Genomic DNA, 17,763 nt, shown 5'->3' on the forward strand with positions numbered 1-17,763 from the left:
ACAACACAACCGCGTGTTCCTTAGGAAACTTGTCTTGTTTTACCTCGGCATTGGCTGAGGAATTTGAACTCTGACACCTAAATCAGTTTGGCTATGTGTTTGCACAGGCCATGACATGAAAATCCACTTAAGTGGAAGTGCTGTTACTTCAGCGATGGTACGGAACACAGTCTGTCTCTAGGGGCACTGGGTCAAGTTCTGTGTCACTGAGTTCAGTTCTCCAGAGCAGCGTGTCCTTCAGTTGAAGACGGAGGTATTTTAAAATGAGGAGGAAAGGTATGAGCCTTTGAATGATAACACTTTGGTGTGTGTGTGTGTGTGTGTAGGTAAGCTGCAGACGCTCCACACCCTGCTGCGTCGGCTGAAGGAGGGCCAACATCGCGTTCTCATCTTCACCCAGATGACCCGCATGCTGGACGTGCTGGAGCAGTTCCTCAACTACCACGGACACATCTACCTCCGCCTGGACGGCAGCACCCGCGTCGAGCAGAGACAAGTGAGGGGCGCCGTGACTAGACCTGAGCTTTATGGGATACTGTTGTTGTGTTGGACTTCAGCAACTCAGTTGGGGGTCAATTCCATTTCAATGTCAATTATTTTGGACATTTGCGATTTGATTGGCTGAGTTGAATGGAATTGAGCCGGAGGTCAATATTGTTCTGAAACTGATAAAGGATGCTGACTGTTGTCCTCCTCTCCCTCAGTCCCTGATGGATCGCTTCAACGCAGACCGCCGCATCTTCTGCTTCATCCTGTCCACGCGCAGCGGCGGCGTGGGGGTGAACCTGACAGGCGCCGACACGGTGGTGTTCTACGACAGTGACTGGAACCCCACCATGGACGCCCAGGCCCAGGACCGCTGCCACCGCATCGGACAGACCCGCGACGTCCACATCTACAGGTACACCGTGAAACCCTCCCCTGCCTCTTAGACTGTTGAACCAAGCTGACACTTAACTCCCTCAAATCGTCTCAGCACTACGGTCGTTTTTTAGTTTCCTTTAGATTTGACACAGGCAGGATCTGAAAGTCTCCGGAAGTAGCATGAACAGTGTGCATACTTTTACTCTGAAGATATGAATGTGGTAGGCATAGAACCTGTGATTACTACTCTGCCACTATGTTAGCTAGTCTGCTGAGCATCTGGTGTGACTATTCTCCACCCCACCCCAGGCTGATCAGTGAGCGCACGGTGGAGGAGAACATCCTAAAGAAGGCCAACCAGAAAAGAATGCTGGGAGACATGGCCATAGAAGGAGGCAACTTCACCACCGCTTTCTTCAAACAGGTACGTCTCCACCGATATAACACTCTGTGACGTCGTCCATTCACTCTGAATCGAGGGCAATTCAAAACGAACTACGCTCCCCTCTCTCCTCTCAGCAAACCATCAGGGACCTGTTTGACGTGAATGAGGGGGAGAAGAAGGAGGTGACCCCAGAGCCGTCTGTGCCCCAACCAGAAGAGGAAGAGACGGGCAACAAACAGAACACCACCATCCTGGAGCAGGTCAGTCGCACCCAAAACACTAATAATAACAGTATGTTGTTGAGTTTTACTGGTGTGTTCAGAGCAGGTGTCTCTCAGACCATAGACACCTGTTTATACCACACCATACAACAGCAGGAGTCTAGAAGACACCCAGAAACCAGCAGCTGAGTGTTTGGACCAGCACTGACTCCATACAAACAAGCTTTATTTTATGAAATTAACATGGTTATTAGGGGTCAAATGATTGTTTTAGGTATTTTACAAGTCAGCAAGACACATCAATCTCTACTCCGGGTGGCACTGTTCCCAAAAACGAATTGTCTCTCTACCACAGGCCCTTTGTCGTGCCGAGGACGAGGAGGACATAGTGGCTGCCTCCCAAGCCAAAGCAGAGCAGGTAGCTGAACTGGCAGAGTTCAACGAGGCCATCCCATTGGACGAGGCTGGCGAAGGGAGGGACCCGGAAGAGGAGGAGCTCTCCAAGGCAGAGCAGGAGATAGCGGCTCTTGTGGAGCAGGTGATTGTTGTTCAATATCCCTGTTTTTTGGCTATTCCATCTGTGTTGTTTGACTATTTTGAGCTTTTTTGCAAAACCTGACAACCTATCTTTTTTCCCCCTCATATCTCAGCTCACTCCTATAGAGCGCTATGCTATGAATTTCCTGGAGGCTTCACTGGAGGACGTGTGCAAGGAGGAGTTAAAGCAAGCAGAGGTAAGATTGATATTTCTCAGTGCATTTAAGAGAGCTTGCCATGTGTCCATGTTTAATTGGTTCACCCTATTAGAGACCTGGGTTCTAATAAAAAGCCCATCTCTCTGCTCTGTGTTTACAGGAGCAGGTGGAAGCTGCCAGGAAGGGGCTGGACCAGGCCAAGGAGGAGGGCCTGAAGCTGCATGCAGGCTCCTCGGACAACGACGACGAGGACTTCTCATCACAGCCAGCGGAGGAGCCCTCGCCGCCCGGGTCGGGCCGTCGCCCACGCAAACACAAAGAGAAAGGTGCCCCCTCCACCAGAATCAGCGGTAGGCTCCGAGGAGCCACGGCCTCCCCACCGCCCACTTCTCCAGAGCCAGAGTCCGATTCCCCCACCCCCAGAGAAGTGCCTGAAAGGCTCCGCTCAGCTCTGAGAGGACGAGGGGGGACCAAAGACACTACCACCACACCGGCCCGCACAGAGCACCCCAGGGCCCACACCTCCTCATCAAAGGAATCTGCCAAACCTGCATCCACAACCCCGGCCTCTCCTTCTAGAGACTCCAGCCTCAAATCCGGGTCGGCAGCGCCACCTCTCGGATCTCAGTCCCATTCCAGCTCAGTGCCTTCCACTGCCACCAGTCCTCTAGCTATGAAACCACTGACACTACCAGGGGAGTCACACACCAGGTCACCCAGCAGGGAGAGGGCAGTGTGTTTCACCTCAGAGTCCACGTGTCCGGTGGACCACCAGTCATACTCTGCCCAGGCCAGGGACTACGACATTAGGGACCAGGAGTCCCTGTCTCCCAACTCTGTGTGCCCTCTCTCCCGGTCGCCACGCAAGCGCCAGTCGGCTGACGGGGAGGTCCTGCTAGGCCTTCCGGAACATTCCCCGTCGGCCAAGGTCCTGCGGAAGCTCCCTGGTCGCCTGGTGACGGTGGTGGAGGACAAGGAGCCCAGGAAGAGGAGGAGGAGAGGCAGCGGGACAGGAGGAGGCTCATCAGAGGAGACGGAGAACGCTGAGTCGGGCCGAGGCTCAGACGAGCCAAGCAGAGACTCCCAAACCCCTGACAAAACCAGCCAGACACCCGAAGAGAAAGGAACTGCTTCAAAATACTCAACGACCACCAAACTCACAGTGGACCAAGAATCCCCCTCAACACACACCTATCCTGCCAGAAGCTACCTCCCTTACTCCCCGCCCCACCAATCCCCTGACATGCCGGTGCTGAGGAACCTGCCGGTGCGGCAGCGGCTGGAGAGCGAGTCTCGCGTGGCGGCGCAGTTAGGAGAGCTGGGCCGAGGGAGGGGAGGGAACTACCACAGGAAAATGGACAATCAGCCAGGAAAAGACGGAAACTTGTCCTCAGTCGCTAATGTTGCGAACTCGACCCCACCAGTGAAACGAAAGAGGGGCCGACCCCCCAAAACTCCCCTCAGGTTGGCGGTATCCCAGCCAGAGTATGTATCTCCTCCCCAGCCCACCTCAGCAAGCCCCGCTCTCTCCCCAAAACGCAAGCGGGGTCGTCCCCGCAAGGACTCGACAACTGTAAAGAATGCTGTGGGTGCAGGACATAACTCAACCGCCTGCACCACCAGCCGACCTGGTTCCCTGTCTGACGCTGTTGACACAGAGCCACTACTCCCGTCTGCCCCCACTGAGCCTCAAACTGTGGCCTCCTCTGCTATCTGCACCAGCCAAGACTCTCTGTCTACCAAAGCTGAGGACTCTACCGCAACATTAAAACCAAACACTAAGACTGAGGTCCTTACCACAACCCCAACTGCTATCCTGGCACTAAGCCCAGCTCAAGTTCTTACCACAACCGCTATTCCTGCGCCAAGCCGAACTCGAGTTCCCATCTCAATTCCAATCTCTGTCTCCACCTCAAGCTCAACCGATGTCCCTGCCTCAAGCTCAACAACCATCTCCACCTCGGTTCCAATTTTAGTCCCTGCCACAAGCTCACCCACAGTCCCTGCCTTAAACTCAACCTCTGTTCCTGCTTCAAGCTCATCCACAGTTTCCACCCCAAGCTTACCCACAGTATCCACATCGAGGCCGCCCTTTAGCCCTTCCTCAAGGTCAACCTCTGGTCTCATTCGAATTCCAACTGCAGTCCTCACCTCAACACTTGCCCAGTTCCTCACCTCAAGACCTAGAGTCTCCACTTCTCCACCAATCTCCACAACTACCACACAAATCGTCACCCCTACCCCCAACAAGATCTCCACTCCTCCCCTTGCCCAAATCTCTATCCCTACTCCAGCTCAAATCTCCAAAATGGCCACATCAGCCTCTACTCCAACCGTCACCCCCACTCCAGCCCCTACACCAACACTCACAAATGTTAAACCAACCCCTACTCCGGGCCCTACCACAATTGTTGCAACCCATGTACCAACACTTAGAAAACTCACCTCAATCGCAAATCTGACCACCATTTCCACACCAGCCCCAAGTATAATAGCCACCACCGTCACATCAGCCCGAACCACAGCCATCACAGCAGTTACTGCAACAACCTCCATACCAACTTCTACCAAAATCACCATCACAACCCCCACACCAGCCCCTACAACAACCACCACACTAACCTCTACACCAGCCCCTACCACAGCTGTCACCACCGTTACACCAGCCCCTACCACAGCTGTCACCACCGTTACACCAGCCCCTACCACAGCTGTCACCACCGTTACACCAGCCCCTACCACAACTGTCACCACCGTTACACCAGCCCCTACCACAACTGTCACCACCGTTACACCAGCCCCTACCACAACTGTCACCACCGTTACACCAGCCCCTACCACAACTGTCACCACCGTTACACCAGCCCCTACCACAACTGTCACCACCGTTACACTAGCCCCTACCACAACTGTCACCACCGTTACACCAGCCCCTACCACAACTGTCACCACCGCTACACCGCCCCCACCCAGAACTGTCATCAGCGCTACACCGCCCCCACCCAGAACTGCCACCACTGCTACTGCAGCCGCTGCCACAAGCATCACATCAACTCCTACCCCAATCTCTACCCCAACCCCCACTGAAGCCCCCATGCCAACCCCCGCCCCTTCCCAAGTATACAACTCCACTACCAACAAAATCCTCACCCAGATATCCACCCCAGCCCCCACTCCAAGTTCAACATTAGTCTTGCCCCTGGCCCAAATTCCTATTACATCTACCCTCTCCAGCAACTCTACTGCTGTGGCTGCCACAGAGAACCAGACTGTGGATACTGCCCAGAATCCAGATTCAGAGAACATAATAGACATGGAGGTGGAGACCCAGGCGGCTAAAGAGGACAAAAAGACGGAGGGTGGAGAAGAGGAGTTTAGTGACTCTCAACCGAAAAAGAGGAAAGTGGAGAATTCTCCTGAAGCCAAAGACACTGTCCTTTCCACTCCCTCACTCGCTGACCCAGAGACTCCAGTGGCTCCTCGGTCAGAGGAAACGGATAAGCAGAAGATAGAGGAGAGCGCCAGAGATGACAAAGCCGCCAGCAAGAAGAGGCCTCTTAGTCGCCAGAGCAGTCAGGAGTCTGTGCGCTCCTCTTCTCCCTCCTCGGTGTGCTCTACATCCAATCCCACCCGGTCATCCCAACACAAGAAGAGTGCAGAGAAGAGAGCACCTGCCAAGAGGAGGCGAGGAGAGGTTCTGTTTGACCCAGAGAAGGGAGAGGGGAAGACTGAGAAAGAGTCCACCAACGCCACTCGGAGGAGGCAGTCCAGGTCCTCTTCTTCAGACTCTGACCCCTGTGAAACCAGGAAAGAGCGCCTCCTCACCCGCTCGTCCCAGATCTGGCAGGAGAAAGAGGGGGAAGGAGAGGGCAACAGACGGAGAAGAAGACCCGCCAGGAGCTCTGAACGGGAGGGCAGGACTGTGTCCAACAACACCGGTACTGGGGAGTCTGGCAGCGAGACATCCTCTGTGAGGGTCACCCGGAAATCCTCTGGTCCTCTGCCCAACCCAGAGAGTAAACCCCAGTCTAACAGCGTGCCCTCTACCCCTCCCCAGCCAGAGGTCCTGGGAAAGAGGTGCTCAGCCCTGAACGCTGCAGCCAAACTCCTTGCCATGCGAGGCAGGGTCGACACCCCTGGCAGCAGGAAAGACCCTGCGGCTAAGGCTGCTGGGCAGAATGCCATTTCTCCTGCTTCCTCTGACAAGAACCACAAGTCCAAATCTAAAAGTGCACCAGCCACTCCGCAAACAAACTGCAACAACAAAGCAGGAATCAGCCAGATGACCCCCACCAACTCTAGCCGCACCGCCGCCCGCTCCACCCGCCAGTGCCCTGGCGCCCTCGTCCCACCCCTGGAGACAGACAACAAGAGGGGGAGCAAAAAGGAGGAGAGTGAAAAAGAAAAAAAGAAGCCCTCGGAGGAGAAGGAAGAGGAGGGGTGCGAGAGGGAGACTCACTCGTCCAGGGGCCACAGCGCCTGCAGCAGCGTGAGTAGCGATGGTGGAGGGAGTAGTCGGAGCAGCAGCAACAGCAGCCAGCGCACCCACAGCCTCAGCTCCCAGAGCACCGGGCCCAGGCTCAACAGCTCGCGAGCACCCTCCTCCGGCAGCGAACGTGAACGCAGCACCGAGAGGGGCAGGAGGCGCAGCCACAGGAAGGAAGGAGAAGGCCGGGGGAGGGAGACCCGGAAGGAAAGAAAGGAGAGGCACGCCCAGAAGCGGGAGAGGCTCTCACAGGAAGGGAACGCTGGCTCGGGAGAGGGCACCCCGGACAGGGTGCTGCGCAGCGTGGCGGCTATGGCAGCAGCTCAGGCCCGCACACCTGCCGCCAACACCCGCTCCTCCCGCTCTTCCTCTGCCCAACACAACAAGACATGATGGAATAACAAGATATATTTTTTAAACTGGGAGAGGGAGTGAGGGATTCTGACTGGAAAACGGAGGGGAAATGGCCTCTAAAGTTGCTGCTTTGTCTACACTGACGGAGGCCAGAGCAGAACTACGTGTTGTGCAGGTCAGTGACCTCCCTCCCTCTTGGGCCCTCTCCCCCACCCCACATTAGAGCTGGTCTCCTCTCCAGTTCAGCCATCATCAACTGGGGAAAGGCTTAGAGATGCCAGACTGTCTGCGGAGAGAAAGGTGCCACCATGGTAGAGCCCTTCCAGAAGTGAGTTGTAGTCCTGAAGGTGTCACTTCATACGGACAGTGGCTTGACTGCACACCGGGGACTTTGGGACGAGGTGGGTGCGAGTGAGTTATTTGTTAGTTCACACTATTGTACTGTAAAACATTTAAAAAGACTGGAATACTAAGATGTATGTGTTCGAGAGAGGATTAGATTGCACCCAATATGCAGATTTTATCCTCTGCCAGGGTTATCGATGGGAATCATTCATGCGACATTCAAAATAATATTTTGAGTGACGATTGTATCGTACGTTTGAAGGTTTTAGACTTTTTGGGTTCTGGACATTTTGTCAGCTGTTCTGACCTCTGTTGATAAGTTATGGATATTTTATAGTTTCTTCCAGGAAGAGAGCAGATCTGTAAATGTGATCTTTGCTGCACTATGCTGGAGTTACTCTTTGCTTGGGTCTCTGTATCTTGTCATTTTCTGTCCATCTGACTTTTTAAATCCAGCCTGCATTTTTCCTTTGCACATCTGACATGATGTCCTCAGCATTTGAGTGCATTGTGGTGTAGTATTTTACATAAATTTCAATTAAATTACTACTACGTTCCTGGTACCTCACAATGTAACTCCAAAGCTCCAAATATGGCTGTCCCTCTCAAGCTTGTTATGCATCTCGAAGATGCAAATTATTTTACTCACTGGCAATGCAGAAACGGGAGCAGAACCTTGATTTAACTCCTCACCTTTCCAAAGTCGGACATTATGGTTAACATTTCTTGAAGTTTATACTAAAAGGGTATTGAATCAGTGTGAATAAAAAAACAGTGCCTATTAGGCCGAGTGGGTGGACGGAGATCCCAGTTTGCGTTGTAAAGTACTTGACGTTGAGGTGTGGAACTTACCGAGTTTTGTCACAAAAAAAGGATATGCTTTCTGTAAATCACGAGGAAATCACCTTATGCATCAGTGCTACCAAATTCTTTTTTTTTAATTTCTACTATCATTTCATTGCTCCTCTTTCATGTAAGGACTTAAAATAGTGCAGATGGCTCTGTGACTTGCATTTGTCAAAGCAGTTTTTGGGCAGGGTGATGTTTGAGTGAATGGGTGGAATATGGTGATGGTCTTACCTTGATTTGTCCCTTTAATTTGTTACATTCCTTTGTTCCCTTGTAATTCCACATTGTTTTACTTGAAAGACAAAATGACAGTTGAATAAAAAGACCAAAAATGTATTGGGTGTTTGGTTGTGTAACCTACCTCCTATAAGAGCATCTGCAAAATAAAGTGTAAATGTGTGCATGACACTTGTATTATACACATCTTCTCAGTAGGTGCCATGCAGTATTCGTTTTGCTGCTTGGCATGTGGAAAATGTACCATGTAGCCATATCTTATGGCTTTTGAGATCATACGGTACTGGATTTTACAATGCAAGATGTCCCTCTTGCGATTATCCAGGTAATTCTGGGGACCGTACCGTTTCTCTCAGAACATTGTAGCAGAAAAGAGGGACACACGTTTCACAAATTTGAATCTGGGCAACAGTTAAACCCATACAAGCACAACAGGCAATTTTATTTGAACAACTGCATTAAAATGAGCTGAAAGTTTTATACAAAATTAAACAGCCACATGTAAAGTGTTGGTCCCATATTTCACGAGCTGAAATTAAAGACACCAGCAAATGTTCCATATGCACAAAAAGCTTAGTTCTCTGAAATGTTGTGCACAAATGTTTACATCCCTGCTAGTATTTCTTCTTTGCCAAGATAATTCATCCACCTGAAAGTTGTGGCATATAACGAAACAGCACGATCATTACACAGGTGCACCTTGTGCTGGGGTTATGGTATTTAATTTATTTAAATTCACTGATTTCCTTATGTAAAATCTTTGAAAGTGTTGCTTTTATATATAGATAAGTGCTCATTCTGCAAATGTTGGTCACCATGGGCGTCAAAACAAGACATGAACAAGCACCTACGATTCCTAACATGGCAGCTTCTTGTCATTGTTGCTAGCTCCCTGGCCATCCAGATTGACTTCTGAACCGTTTTTGTGATGTCAGCTAATATCTATAGGGAGAAGCTGGTCAGCACAGATCAATAAGGCTAGGGTAAAACACCATGGCTGAGATCTTAACTGTTTGGAAAAAATACAGATATTTAAAAAAAAAAAATGGTTAATGCGTTCTTGAAGCAGAAGCATTGAATAATTACAGCAGTTTCCATCCCTTCACAAAATAAGAGTGCACTACATTGTTCTTAGAGCTGTCCGTCAGCACATACGGAAAAAAGGCACCATAACTATAAGGATTCCGATTGTTGCTGTGGCAAGACTTAAAATAGCAGCTTCCACAACAATATTCAAACTATAAATAAATACTGATGTAAATAGGATAACATTGCAGTGATCAGACAATATTGTCTTAAATGGGAGATCAATTTCAGGGGCAACATGGAAGCCAGTTCAGACATCTTGAAAGATTTATAAAACCGCATGTCTTAATTACTCAACAAATAAGAAAATTGGCGATATACAATTATATATCTGCATTTAAAAACAAGAAGCCCTAAAAAGATTATTTCGCGTTGTACTTCGTAAAATAACCACCTTAGCTATGGGTTTTCCTGAGTAAATCTGATCAGTGCCAGTTCCAATACTGCATTCTTCCGTGCTTGTGGATACATAGGGCTCCAGCACGTTGAGTTGTCCACACATTTCTTCAATGGCACCCTAAATGGAAAAGGGCGCCACAGAGGGGGCCAAAAAGCCTTCAGCAATGCCTTTCGCTGAGAGTGGGGCAGTTAACATGAGAGACTATGATTGTTTGTGTCTATATGAGAGTGGTGTTAGTCAAAAGTTCAGTAGGACAGGACATGTCTTTTTTGTCCCAGGGCAGGAGAGTGGGTTAGGGGAAGACACTGTAAAAGGAATGGAGAAAAAAAGTAGGTATTGATTACTAATCAACCAATACTTCCAAGTTTTGTATTTGCAGTAAATGAACACGTTGATATATTAATATGAAATGTCAATTTTTGCAAACCTCGTGTGCACGTCAAGAGTGAACTCGCATGTCTGGATCTCAGGAGAAGGTGATCGCCAATGAGATGGCTAAAATGAGGAGGAGAATGGCACAGCATAACGCGATCCATATCTTCTTCTGTAGAGGGAGGGAGAGGGGTAGTATCAAGTATCAACGCTCGTTAGCTAACTTGTCCAATAATTAGCAGTACAGCCTTAAATAAATTCCTACCTTGCGTGCTTTGTTTTGGTAGGTGGCAGCTTTCTCGGTCTCTACCACTGCCTTCTGCACATAATCAGTTGAGTTGAGGACGTTGGCTTCAATGCGGTTGACCATCTCCCCCTGCACAACAGTTAGTCAATTCAGCAAACACCTCACTAAGGTTTCCACCAACCAATTTCCTCAAAGCCCATTTCATGAAATGTGCTTTTCACGGGGAGTGAACAAGTGCACACTTGGGTGGGAAAGGTATTATGGCTCCAGTCTGTCCTCCTGGGGGTGACAGTCTTACCTGGGCCTCCACCTCCATGGCCAGGTACTGGAACATGTCATGCAGATCCCTGATGCTCCTTTCCAGTTTGAGGATCTCGTCATGCCGGGACTCAATCTCATTCAGCGCCTGCTTAGTGGCTTTAGCGTCGATCAGGATCTACAGGAGGAAGAGTGTAAATGTTACAATCAGGTTGTTTCGAGCCTGACCCCCCCCCCCCAAAAAAAGTCACACGGGTGATGTCTGAGAAATGATAACACATGTCTATTTAACTGCTCATAAAACACATCCAGCAAAAGAGAACTACAGTTGAACTGAAACAGCTAAAGTAGTCAATCTTCTAAAAGCAAGTACGGGTTCCATTTACGTGAAGCTCGCTTTCACAGCTATGGCGACTATACAGGTTACAGATGTCTAAGGATGTCCTGTACAGCACAGGCATCTCAAGGAGTGCTTACCAAATTCAAACCTGTAGTCCAGTGCAAGCCATCAAGAGTGTCTTAAACAAAACAAATCTGTCATCATTTTACTCCCAAGAGAATGTAGAAACATTTGTTGTCGTCCCAGACATTACCGTTTACATACAGTGCCTTCGGAAAGTATTCAGACCCTTTGACTTTTCCCACATTTTGTTACGTTACAGCCTTATTCTAAAATTGATTCAATTATTGCTTTTTCCTCATCAAGCTACACACAATACCCCATAAGGACCAAGCAAAAACAGGATTTTTGCAAATGTATGAAATATCACATTTACAAGTATTCAGACCCTTTACTCAGTACTATGTTGAAGCACCTTTGGCAGCGATTACAGCCTCGAGTCTTCTTGGGTATGACGCTACAAGCTTGGCACACCTGTATTTGGAGAGTTTCTCCCATTCTTCTCTGCAGATCCTCTCAAGCTCTGTCAGGTTGGATGGGGAGCGTTGCTGCACAGCTATTTTCAGGTCTCTCCAGAGATGTTTGATCAGGTTCAAGTCCTGGCTCTGGCTTGGCTACTCAAGGACATTCAGAGACTTATCCCAAAGCCACTCCTGCGTTGTCTTGACTGTGTGCTTAGGGTCGTTCTCCTGTTGGAAGGTAAACCTTCGCCCCAGTCTGAGGTCCTGAGCGCTCTGGAGCAGGTTTTCATCAAGGCTCTCTCTGTACTTTGCTCCGTTCATCTTTCCCTCGATCCTGACTAGTATCCCTATCCCTGCCGCTGAAAAACATCCCCACAGCATGATGCTGCCACCACCATGGTTCACCGTAGGGATGGTGCCAGGTTTCCTCCAGACGTGACGCTTGGCATTCAGGCCAAAGAGTTCAATCTTGGTTTCATCAGACCAGATAATCTTGTTTCTCATGGTCTGAGAGTCCTTTAGGTGCCTTTTGGCAAGTTCCACACAGGCGGTCATGTGCCTTTTACTGAGGAGTGGCTTTCGTCTGGCCACTCTACTATAACAGGCCTGATTGGTAGAGTGCTGCAGAGATGGTTGTCCTTCAGGAAGGTTCTCCCATCTCCACAGAGGAACTCTGGAGCTCTGTCAGAGTGAACATCGGGTTCTTGACCAAGGCCCTTCTCAGTTTGACCGGGTGGCCAGCTCTAGGAAGAGTCTTGGTGGTTCCAAACATTTTCCATTTAAGAATGATGGTGGCCACTGTGTTCTAGCGGACCGTCAATGCTGCAGAATTTTGTTGGTACCCTTCCCCAGATCTGTGCCTCGACACGATCCTGTCTCGGAGGTCTACGGACAATTCCTTCAACCTCATGGCTTGGTTTTTGCTCCGACATGCACGGTCAACTGTGGGGCCTTTCCAAATCATGTCCAATCAATTGAATTTACCACAGGTGGACTCCAATCAAGTTGTAAAAACATCAAGGATGATCAATGGAAACAGTGCACCTGAGATCAATTTCGAGTCTCATAGCAAAGGGTCTGAATACTTATGTAAATAAGGTATCTGTTTTGTAATTTTAATAAATGTTCAAACATTTCTAAAAACCTGTTTTCGCTTTGTCATTATAGTGTATTGTGTGTAGATTTATTTTTTAAATCCATTTTAGAATAAGGCTGTAACGTAACAAAATGTGGAAAAAGTCAAGGGGTCACAGGGCCTGATTGAGTAAGAGAGAAAAGTCATAGCATACTACCCAACAAAGAGGAAGAAAACACTTGTGTGATTGCAAGTAGGTGGTTTCCAGATAAGTAATTAATTGTGGTTAGTTTCAGTCAGTCAGTGAATCTGTCAGTCAGTCATACTCACATTCTGTGTGAAAACATCAGTCTGTCCACTTTCAAGCATAACATCCAAATCTTCATCTGTTACATTGGTGCCAGCTAGAGGGATATAATAACCTTATCAGTTGCTGCTTTTGGGTATATTTAATTTTCATACGAAATCACCTTTGTGGATGAACTTCTGCATTGCAGTCTTGAATTCAGAAGACAAAAATCCATGGTGTTGAAATCACTTACGATTCCCCTTAACAGCCATACAGTGACAGTAATAGATGAATAGATGTAGACCCACTGATTCTGAGCTGCCTCTGTATCCTCTCCACGTTGCGATCTCTGTAGGAAGCCTGGATGGTGTTACAGTGGCCCATCAACTCCACAAACTCCCGAGACAAGACGCCATGCTGGAGAGAGAGAAAAAGGAGGTAGAGGGATGGGGAAAGTGTTAATTTAATGGCAGCCTACAGTAAAACTATATAAATTAAAATCAATTTATTTTTCGGAAATTAGAAGCCTCACTTGGGCTCTCTGCATCCTTAGGTTTATGGGGATGTATTTCCCATCATCTTCTCCTTTCTTGGGTTCAATGACTGTGAAAAAAAAACTAAACAATGGGTCTGATATTTCTGTATTCAGGTGTATCCGCTGGGGGCACCGAAACACGATCAATAATCAATAGCTGATCATGTTACTTCAGTTAAGAATACTCACTCTTCAGTTTCTTATGGATCTGCATTGCCATTGTTTTGATCTGTTCCCGAAGGGTTTGGAGTTCCCTTTTCATGCCTGAAGCAGAAAGAAACCTTACGACATCACCTTTAGTAACTGTCAACAGGCAGAGTAACTAATCCCTCAGAATAGGCAGCCTGAGGGGAATAATGGCACCTAATCGTATAATTAGCACAACTGCTTTATCACCAAAAATGATAAAAACAGAGACATTTCTTAGTGGAATGTGATCCTTTTGACAAGACATGGAGGTGCAGTGATTAATTAGGCTACAGCTCACATTACATATTCTATGCATATCATAACTCCTAACAGTACCACCATAGCATATATTTACATACAGCATATTAGCACTAACGTCAATGTGTTAGTGTTGATCTACTGACCGTCCTCTGGCAGTGCCACACCCAACACGGTCTTCTGTTTGTTCTCAAGGTCAGAAACCACCTTTTTAAGCGTCTCCAGTCCCTCTCGAATCTCTTGGACCTGATATGAAGGGATAAACAGGCTGGTTAACGTAAGATGTGAATAAATCAGTGAATTTGGTTGTTTGGGGGCACTTGAGAACGGGCCAGGACACATATTCTGCATCATCCTATGTTTTCGCATAAGATGTAAATTGGGCATACAGAAAAGCTGCTCATTTTAACTTGCCAGTATTTCAGATTATAACTTGCCAGATCACATTGGCACAGTAGTTTAATGTTGACACAACAAACTGTTCCTGTGCTTGGCATCCACAAGCCAAGAGAAAAGTACTGCAGCACAACACAACTTGAAACTGACAGCAAGTCATTATAAATGCAAACAGACGGCTTGACTGTTGTATTAGGTTGCATGATTTCACCTTCTTGAAAAAAGCATCATTCTCCTTCTCCTCCCTCACTGTAGAAGTCCCTGGTTTGATCATAAGTGCCCTGCCCTCTTCATCCTCGTCTGACGCCTCGGCAGTCTGGTGTGTGAGGAAAAGCAAGAGGGGGAAAGAATGGACACAATCCTCAACTTTTTGTAGGCACTAACTCCGCCATGGCTCGTTGGCCAAAGCCTATGGGGAAATGTGTTTTTTTTGTTTGTTTTTTGTTGTTGATAAACGCGGGGGAAAAGGGTCTGTGGTAAACAGGTTTAGGAGATCTTATAGTTTGTTCTATGAGATAATCATCAGTTAACGTCACTTACTGTGCATTTTGAAGTATTTATGTAATCAAAACAAGCACAAAGGCTAAATATTTCATAAAGGTCATGTTAACTGAATGATATCATAGAACAAAACGTATAAGATCTCCTAAACCTGTGTTAACCTCAGACCTTATTTTCGGCGTTCATCACAAAGTCCCAATCTTTCCCATGAATTTCAAATCAAATTGTATTTGTCACATGCGCCGAATACAACAGGTGTAGTAGACCTTACAGTGAAATGCTTATTTACAAGCCCTTAACCAACAATGCAGTTAAGAAAAATACCTTTAAAAAAACAAGAAATAAAAAGTTCCCCCATAGGAATGGCTGAACGAACCATAGGTAATTTATTTCTGTTTTTTAGGACTACGAGCTGGCGAGCTCCATTGCACATCATTGCCATGTAAATCCAACATGCAACCCATGAGTGCGGCATTGAACTTTTAATGCACTTCTAGCCACTGACCTATCCTTGGGGTGTAAACTATTTTAGCAATGCTAGCTAGCCAAGCCAGGTTAACAAGTACGTTAACTTTAGCAAAGTTCGCCGATTAAAAAGCAATGTAGCTAGCACTAATAACTAGTTCCCAGATAAAGAATACCCCAAGAAATAGCTAACAAATCTGCATGAAACCTTCCCTTGCAAACTGACCAATTGCTAAATGAATTGGTATTGGTTAGCATAAGTTAGCTTGAAACTCACATTGCCCAGTTCCTTGGTTCGGTCCCGCATTTCTTCTCAGTCCAAATGCAATGTATTAGCTAACGAATATATTATTACGATATCCTATATCAAGGTGAAGAAAAATGTGTATAAATGCGCAATAAAACATACACAAAAATAACTTTCGTGCTTATGTCATTCAACAAGTAATCTAAACGGCTAGTTGGTCTTCCCTTTAGGATGTTAGAGAGAAAGACAGCCCATATTAGAACACATAGCTACGCCACCTACCGTATTGGAGCTTTTTTGTTTGTTTGACTGTCAATTAAATACGCTGGTTCATTTTGCCCTCCGCTGTAAACATGGTCACATTTATAATTCGTTTGTGCTTCATTGTATTGTTTGTACCCCCACAACAAAAGTCCATTACCTATTGTGAAATTGTTATTGACTTGATATGATCATAATGATCCTTCAAACTGAGAAATTAAATTGTAGGTGACTAAAATGCAGCATTTCCAAAACTAGAGGTCACAACCCCATGTGGGGTTGCCTGATTTGAAAATGGGGTCGTGAGAGAAACTGCAAAAATAAAACTGCACTTGGTTCATAGAACTGCGGGTATGTCAGTAACCTTCGCTAACAGCTAAATGCGGTTGTAATAAACAGAGCAGTTTCTGTTTTCTTCCTACAAATGTGAAAGATAAGACTCCCAGGAACACATAGGTGTCTTCTGTTTCCTTCTACAATGCCCACAAGCTCAGGATTCCTTAGAACAAAGTGGACAAGACCAAGCACTAAATCAGACTGGGGGGAAACAAACATCATCATCATGTTCTTTTCTACACAGAAGATCATGCACAATTATTGCCTGATGATCTTCTGAACTTCACAATACCTTTCTGATGCATTTCAGTCACTTCAAACCATACTTCCTTCAGATTCTTTTACATGGTGGGGAAAAAATGTTGATATCAAAATGGGGTCTCTGGCCAAAAAAGTATTGGAACACCTGCTATAACGTGTCTATAAGAAGAACATGCATCCCACTATCTATTTCAGATGCTTCAATCTTTCAAAATGGCTTCAGAATCTGGAATTCCAGACTTTACAGCAAGTGAAATATTCCTTGGTGTTAAACTGAATTAATTTGAATTTGGTCAATCTACGAGGAGGCCTCCAAATCCACAAAGGGAGAGGGTGGAAGGTATAGATACAATACACAATACACTGTGATCATCCAAATCAGATCAGATTCAATTAAAACCAAAATTAGAATTTCTAGGTTAAGAAAACACAACATCACTTATCAATTCAAACATACGTTCTCAGTGTAGTCATGTTTTGAAATATAATGCATGTACTGAGGACATTCCCAGATATGGTAGTCTAATAATAACTGAATAGCACCCGAAGTAGTTTCTTTGATGACAGCATATTCCCTTGGATATTTTGTAATGGGAACAGAATGTGTTGCTGTAAAAAGCTATCACTGACTTTTGTAGCCAATTGCTAAGCACTAATTATGTCAATTAAATGAATAAAGAATCTGTGTGTGGTAGGATACCCTGCTTTCATAGCCACAAGATGATGCTGTTTGCCTTACTTAACCACAGAATCAAAGTTTTCCGCTGAGTAGGCCTGCCTAAACTAGTTATACTTTCAGAATGCTTTATTATACTATCAACAAACCAAATTGGTCAATGTAGGCCTAAAGGACATTCTAGGGACATGTGCCAGGGTATGTGTGTTACTGACCCTACAGGTATCAAACCAGGTTACTCAGACATATGGTGTTTCAGAGGCATATTTCACCTGACATTTTTAAGTAGGTTGCATTGCCCATAATGAAATACAAAAGGTTTATTTTGGCATTTGGGGTCTGTAAGTAGTAGACCTTGGCCTATACAAACATTAAAATACCACTCAATTCTTGTTTTTCAATGTAACTTATAGAGCAGTGGTTTTCAACTAAGTAACGGGGTGGCAGGTAGTCTAGTGGTTAGAGCATTGGGCCAGTAACCGGAAGATTGAATCCCCGAGCTGACAAAATAAAATTATGTAATTCTGCCCCTGAACAATACAGTTAACCCACTGTTCCTAGGCCATCATTGTAAATAAGAATTTGTTCTTAATTGTCTTGCCTAGTTAAATAAA

General features: G+C 46.6%; 2 protein-coding genes and 1 non-coding gene across 6 annotated transcripts in view; 2 read left to right on the top strand and 1 right to left on the bottom strand.

Moving 5' to 3' along the window:
* The window catches only part of srcap (Snf2-related CREBBP activator protein), a 29,427-nt gene extending 20,892 nt beyond the window's left edge, over positions 1 to 8,535 (top strand). For all 3 annotated transcript variants that reach the window (XM_071392000.1, XM_071391998.1, XM_071391999.1), the window contains 7 exons: positions 327 to 496; positions 705 to 901; positions 1,174 to 1,288; positions 1,384 to 1,509; positions 1,826 to 2,008; positions 2,121 to 2,204; positions 2,326 to 8,535. In XM_071392000.1, coding sequence (XP_071248101.1) covers positions 327 to 496; positions 705 to 901; positions 1,174 to 1,288; positions 1,384 to 1,509; positions 1,826 to 2,008; positions 2,121 to 2,204; positions 2,326 to 7,044 — 5,594 coding nt within the window. In that variant the 3' untranslated portion in view covers positions 7,045 to 8,535. The remainder of the gene's footprint in view (positions 1 to 326; positions 497 to 704; positions 902 to 1,173; positions 1,289 to 1,383; positions 1,510 to 1,825; positions 2,009 to 2,120; positions 2,205 to 2,325) is intronic.
* LOC139571701 (small nucleolar RNA SNORA11) lies at positions 1,559 to 1,638 on the top strand. Its single transcript, XR_011674339.1, has one exon. It is a non-coding gene; the product is annotated as a small nucleolar RNA SNORA11 (small nucleolar RNA).
* Positions 8,536 to 8,848: 313 nt separating the features above from the next.
* Positions 8,849 to 15,887, bottom strand: stx4 (syntaxin 4). 2 transcript variants are annotated; one of them, XM_071392010.1, is made up of 11 exons: positions 15,646 to 15,887; positions 14,614 to 14,718; positions 14,153 to 14,252; positions 13,749 to 13,823; positions 13,557 to 13,627; positions 13,333 to 13,441; positions 13,066 to 13,139; positions 10,840 to 10,977; positions 10,560 to 10,670; positions 10,350 to 10,466; positions 8,849 to 10,227 (listed from the first exon to the last, which is right to left on the bottom strand). In XM_071392010.1, the coding sequence occupies exons 1-10, from the start codon at positions 15,673 to 15,675 to the stop codon at positions 10,389 to 10,391; spliced, it is 891 nt and encodes a 296-aa protein (XP_071248111.1). In that variant the 5' UTR covers positions 15,676 to 15,887; the 3' UTR covers positions 8,849 to 10,227; positions 10,350 to 10,388. The 2 variants fall into 2 exon arrangements, with proteins under 2 accessions (XP_071248111.1, XP_071248112.1); XM_071392011.1 differs by having other exon boundaries at positions 10,378 to 10,466; positions 15,646 to 15,883.
* Between the last annotated feature and the right edge of the window lie 1,876 nt (positions 15,888 to 17,763).

Source organism: Salvelinus alpinus, chromosome 3 (assembly GCF_045679555.1).
Source record: "Salvelinus alpinus chromosome 3, SLU_Salpinus.1, whole genome shotgun sequence".
Lineage (NCBI taxonomy): Eukaryota > Metazoa > Chordata > Actinopteri > Salmoniformes > Salmonidae > Salvelinus > Salvelinus alpinus.

Excerpts from the sequence above, each read along its gene's own strand:
- stx4 (XM_071392010.1), bottom strand. The coding sequence starts at position 15,675 with ATGCGGGACCGAACCAAGGAACTGGGCAAT. Across the intron at positions 14,253-14,613 it reads ATGATGCTTTTTTCAAGAAG|GTCCAAGAGATTCGAGAGGG; the intron begins GTGAAATCATGC and ends CCTTCATATCAG. Across the intron at positions 13,628-13,748 it reads GATCCATAAGAAACTGAAGA|TCATTGAACCCAAGAAAGGA; the intron begins GTGAGTATTCTT and ends TTTTTTTCACAG.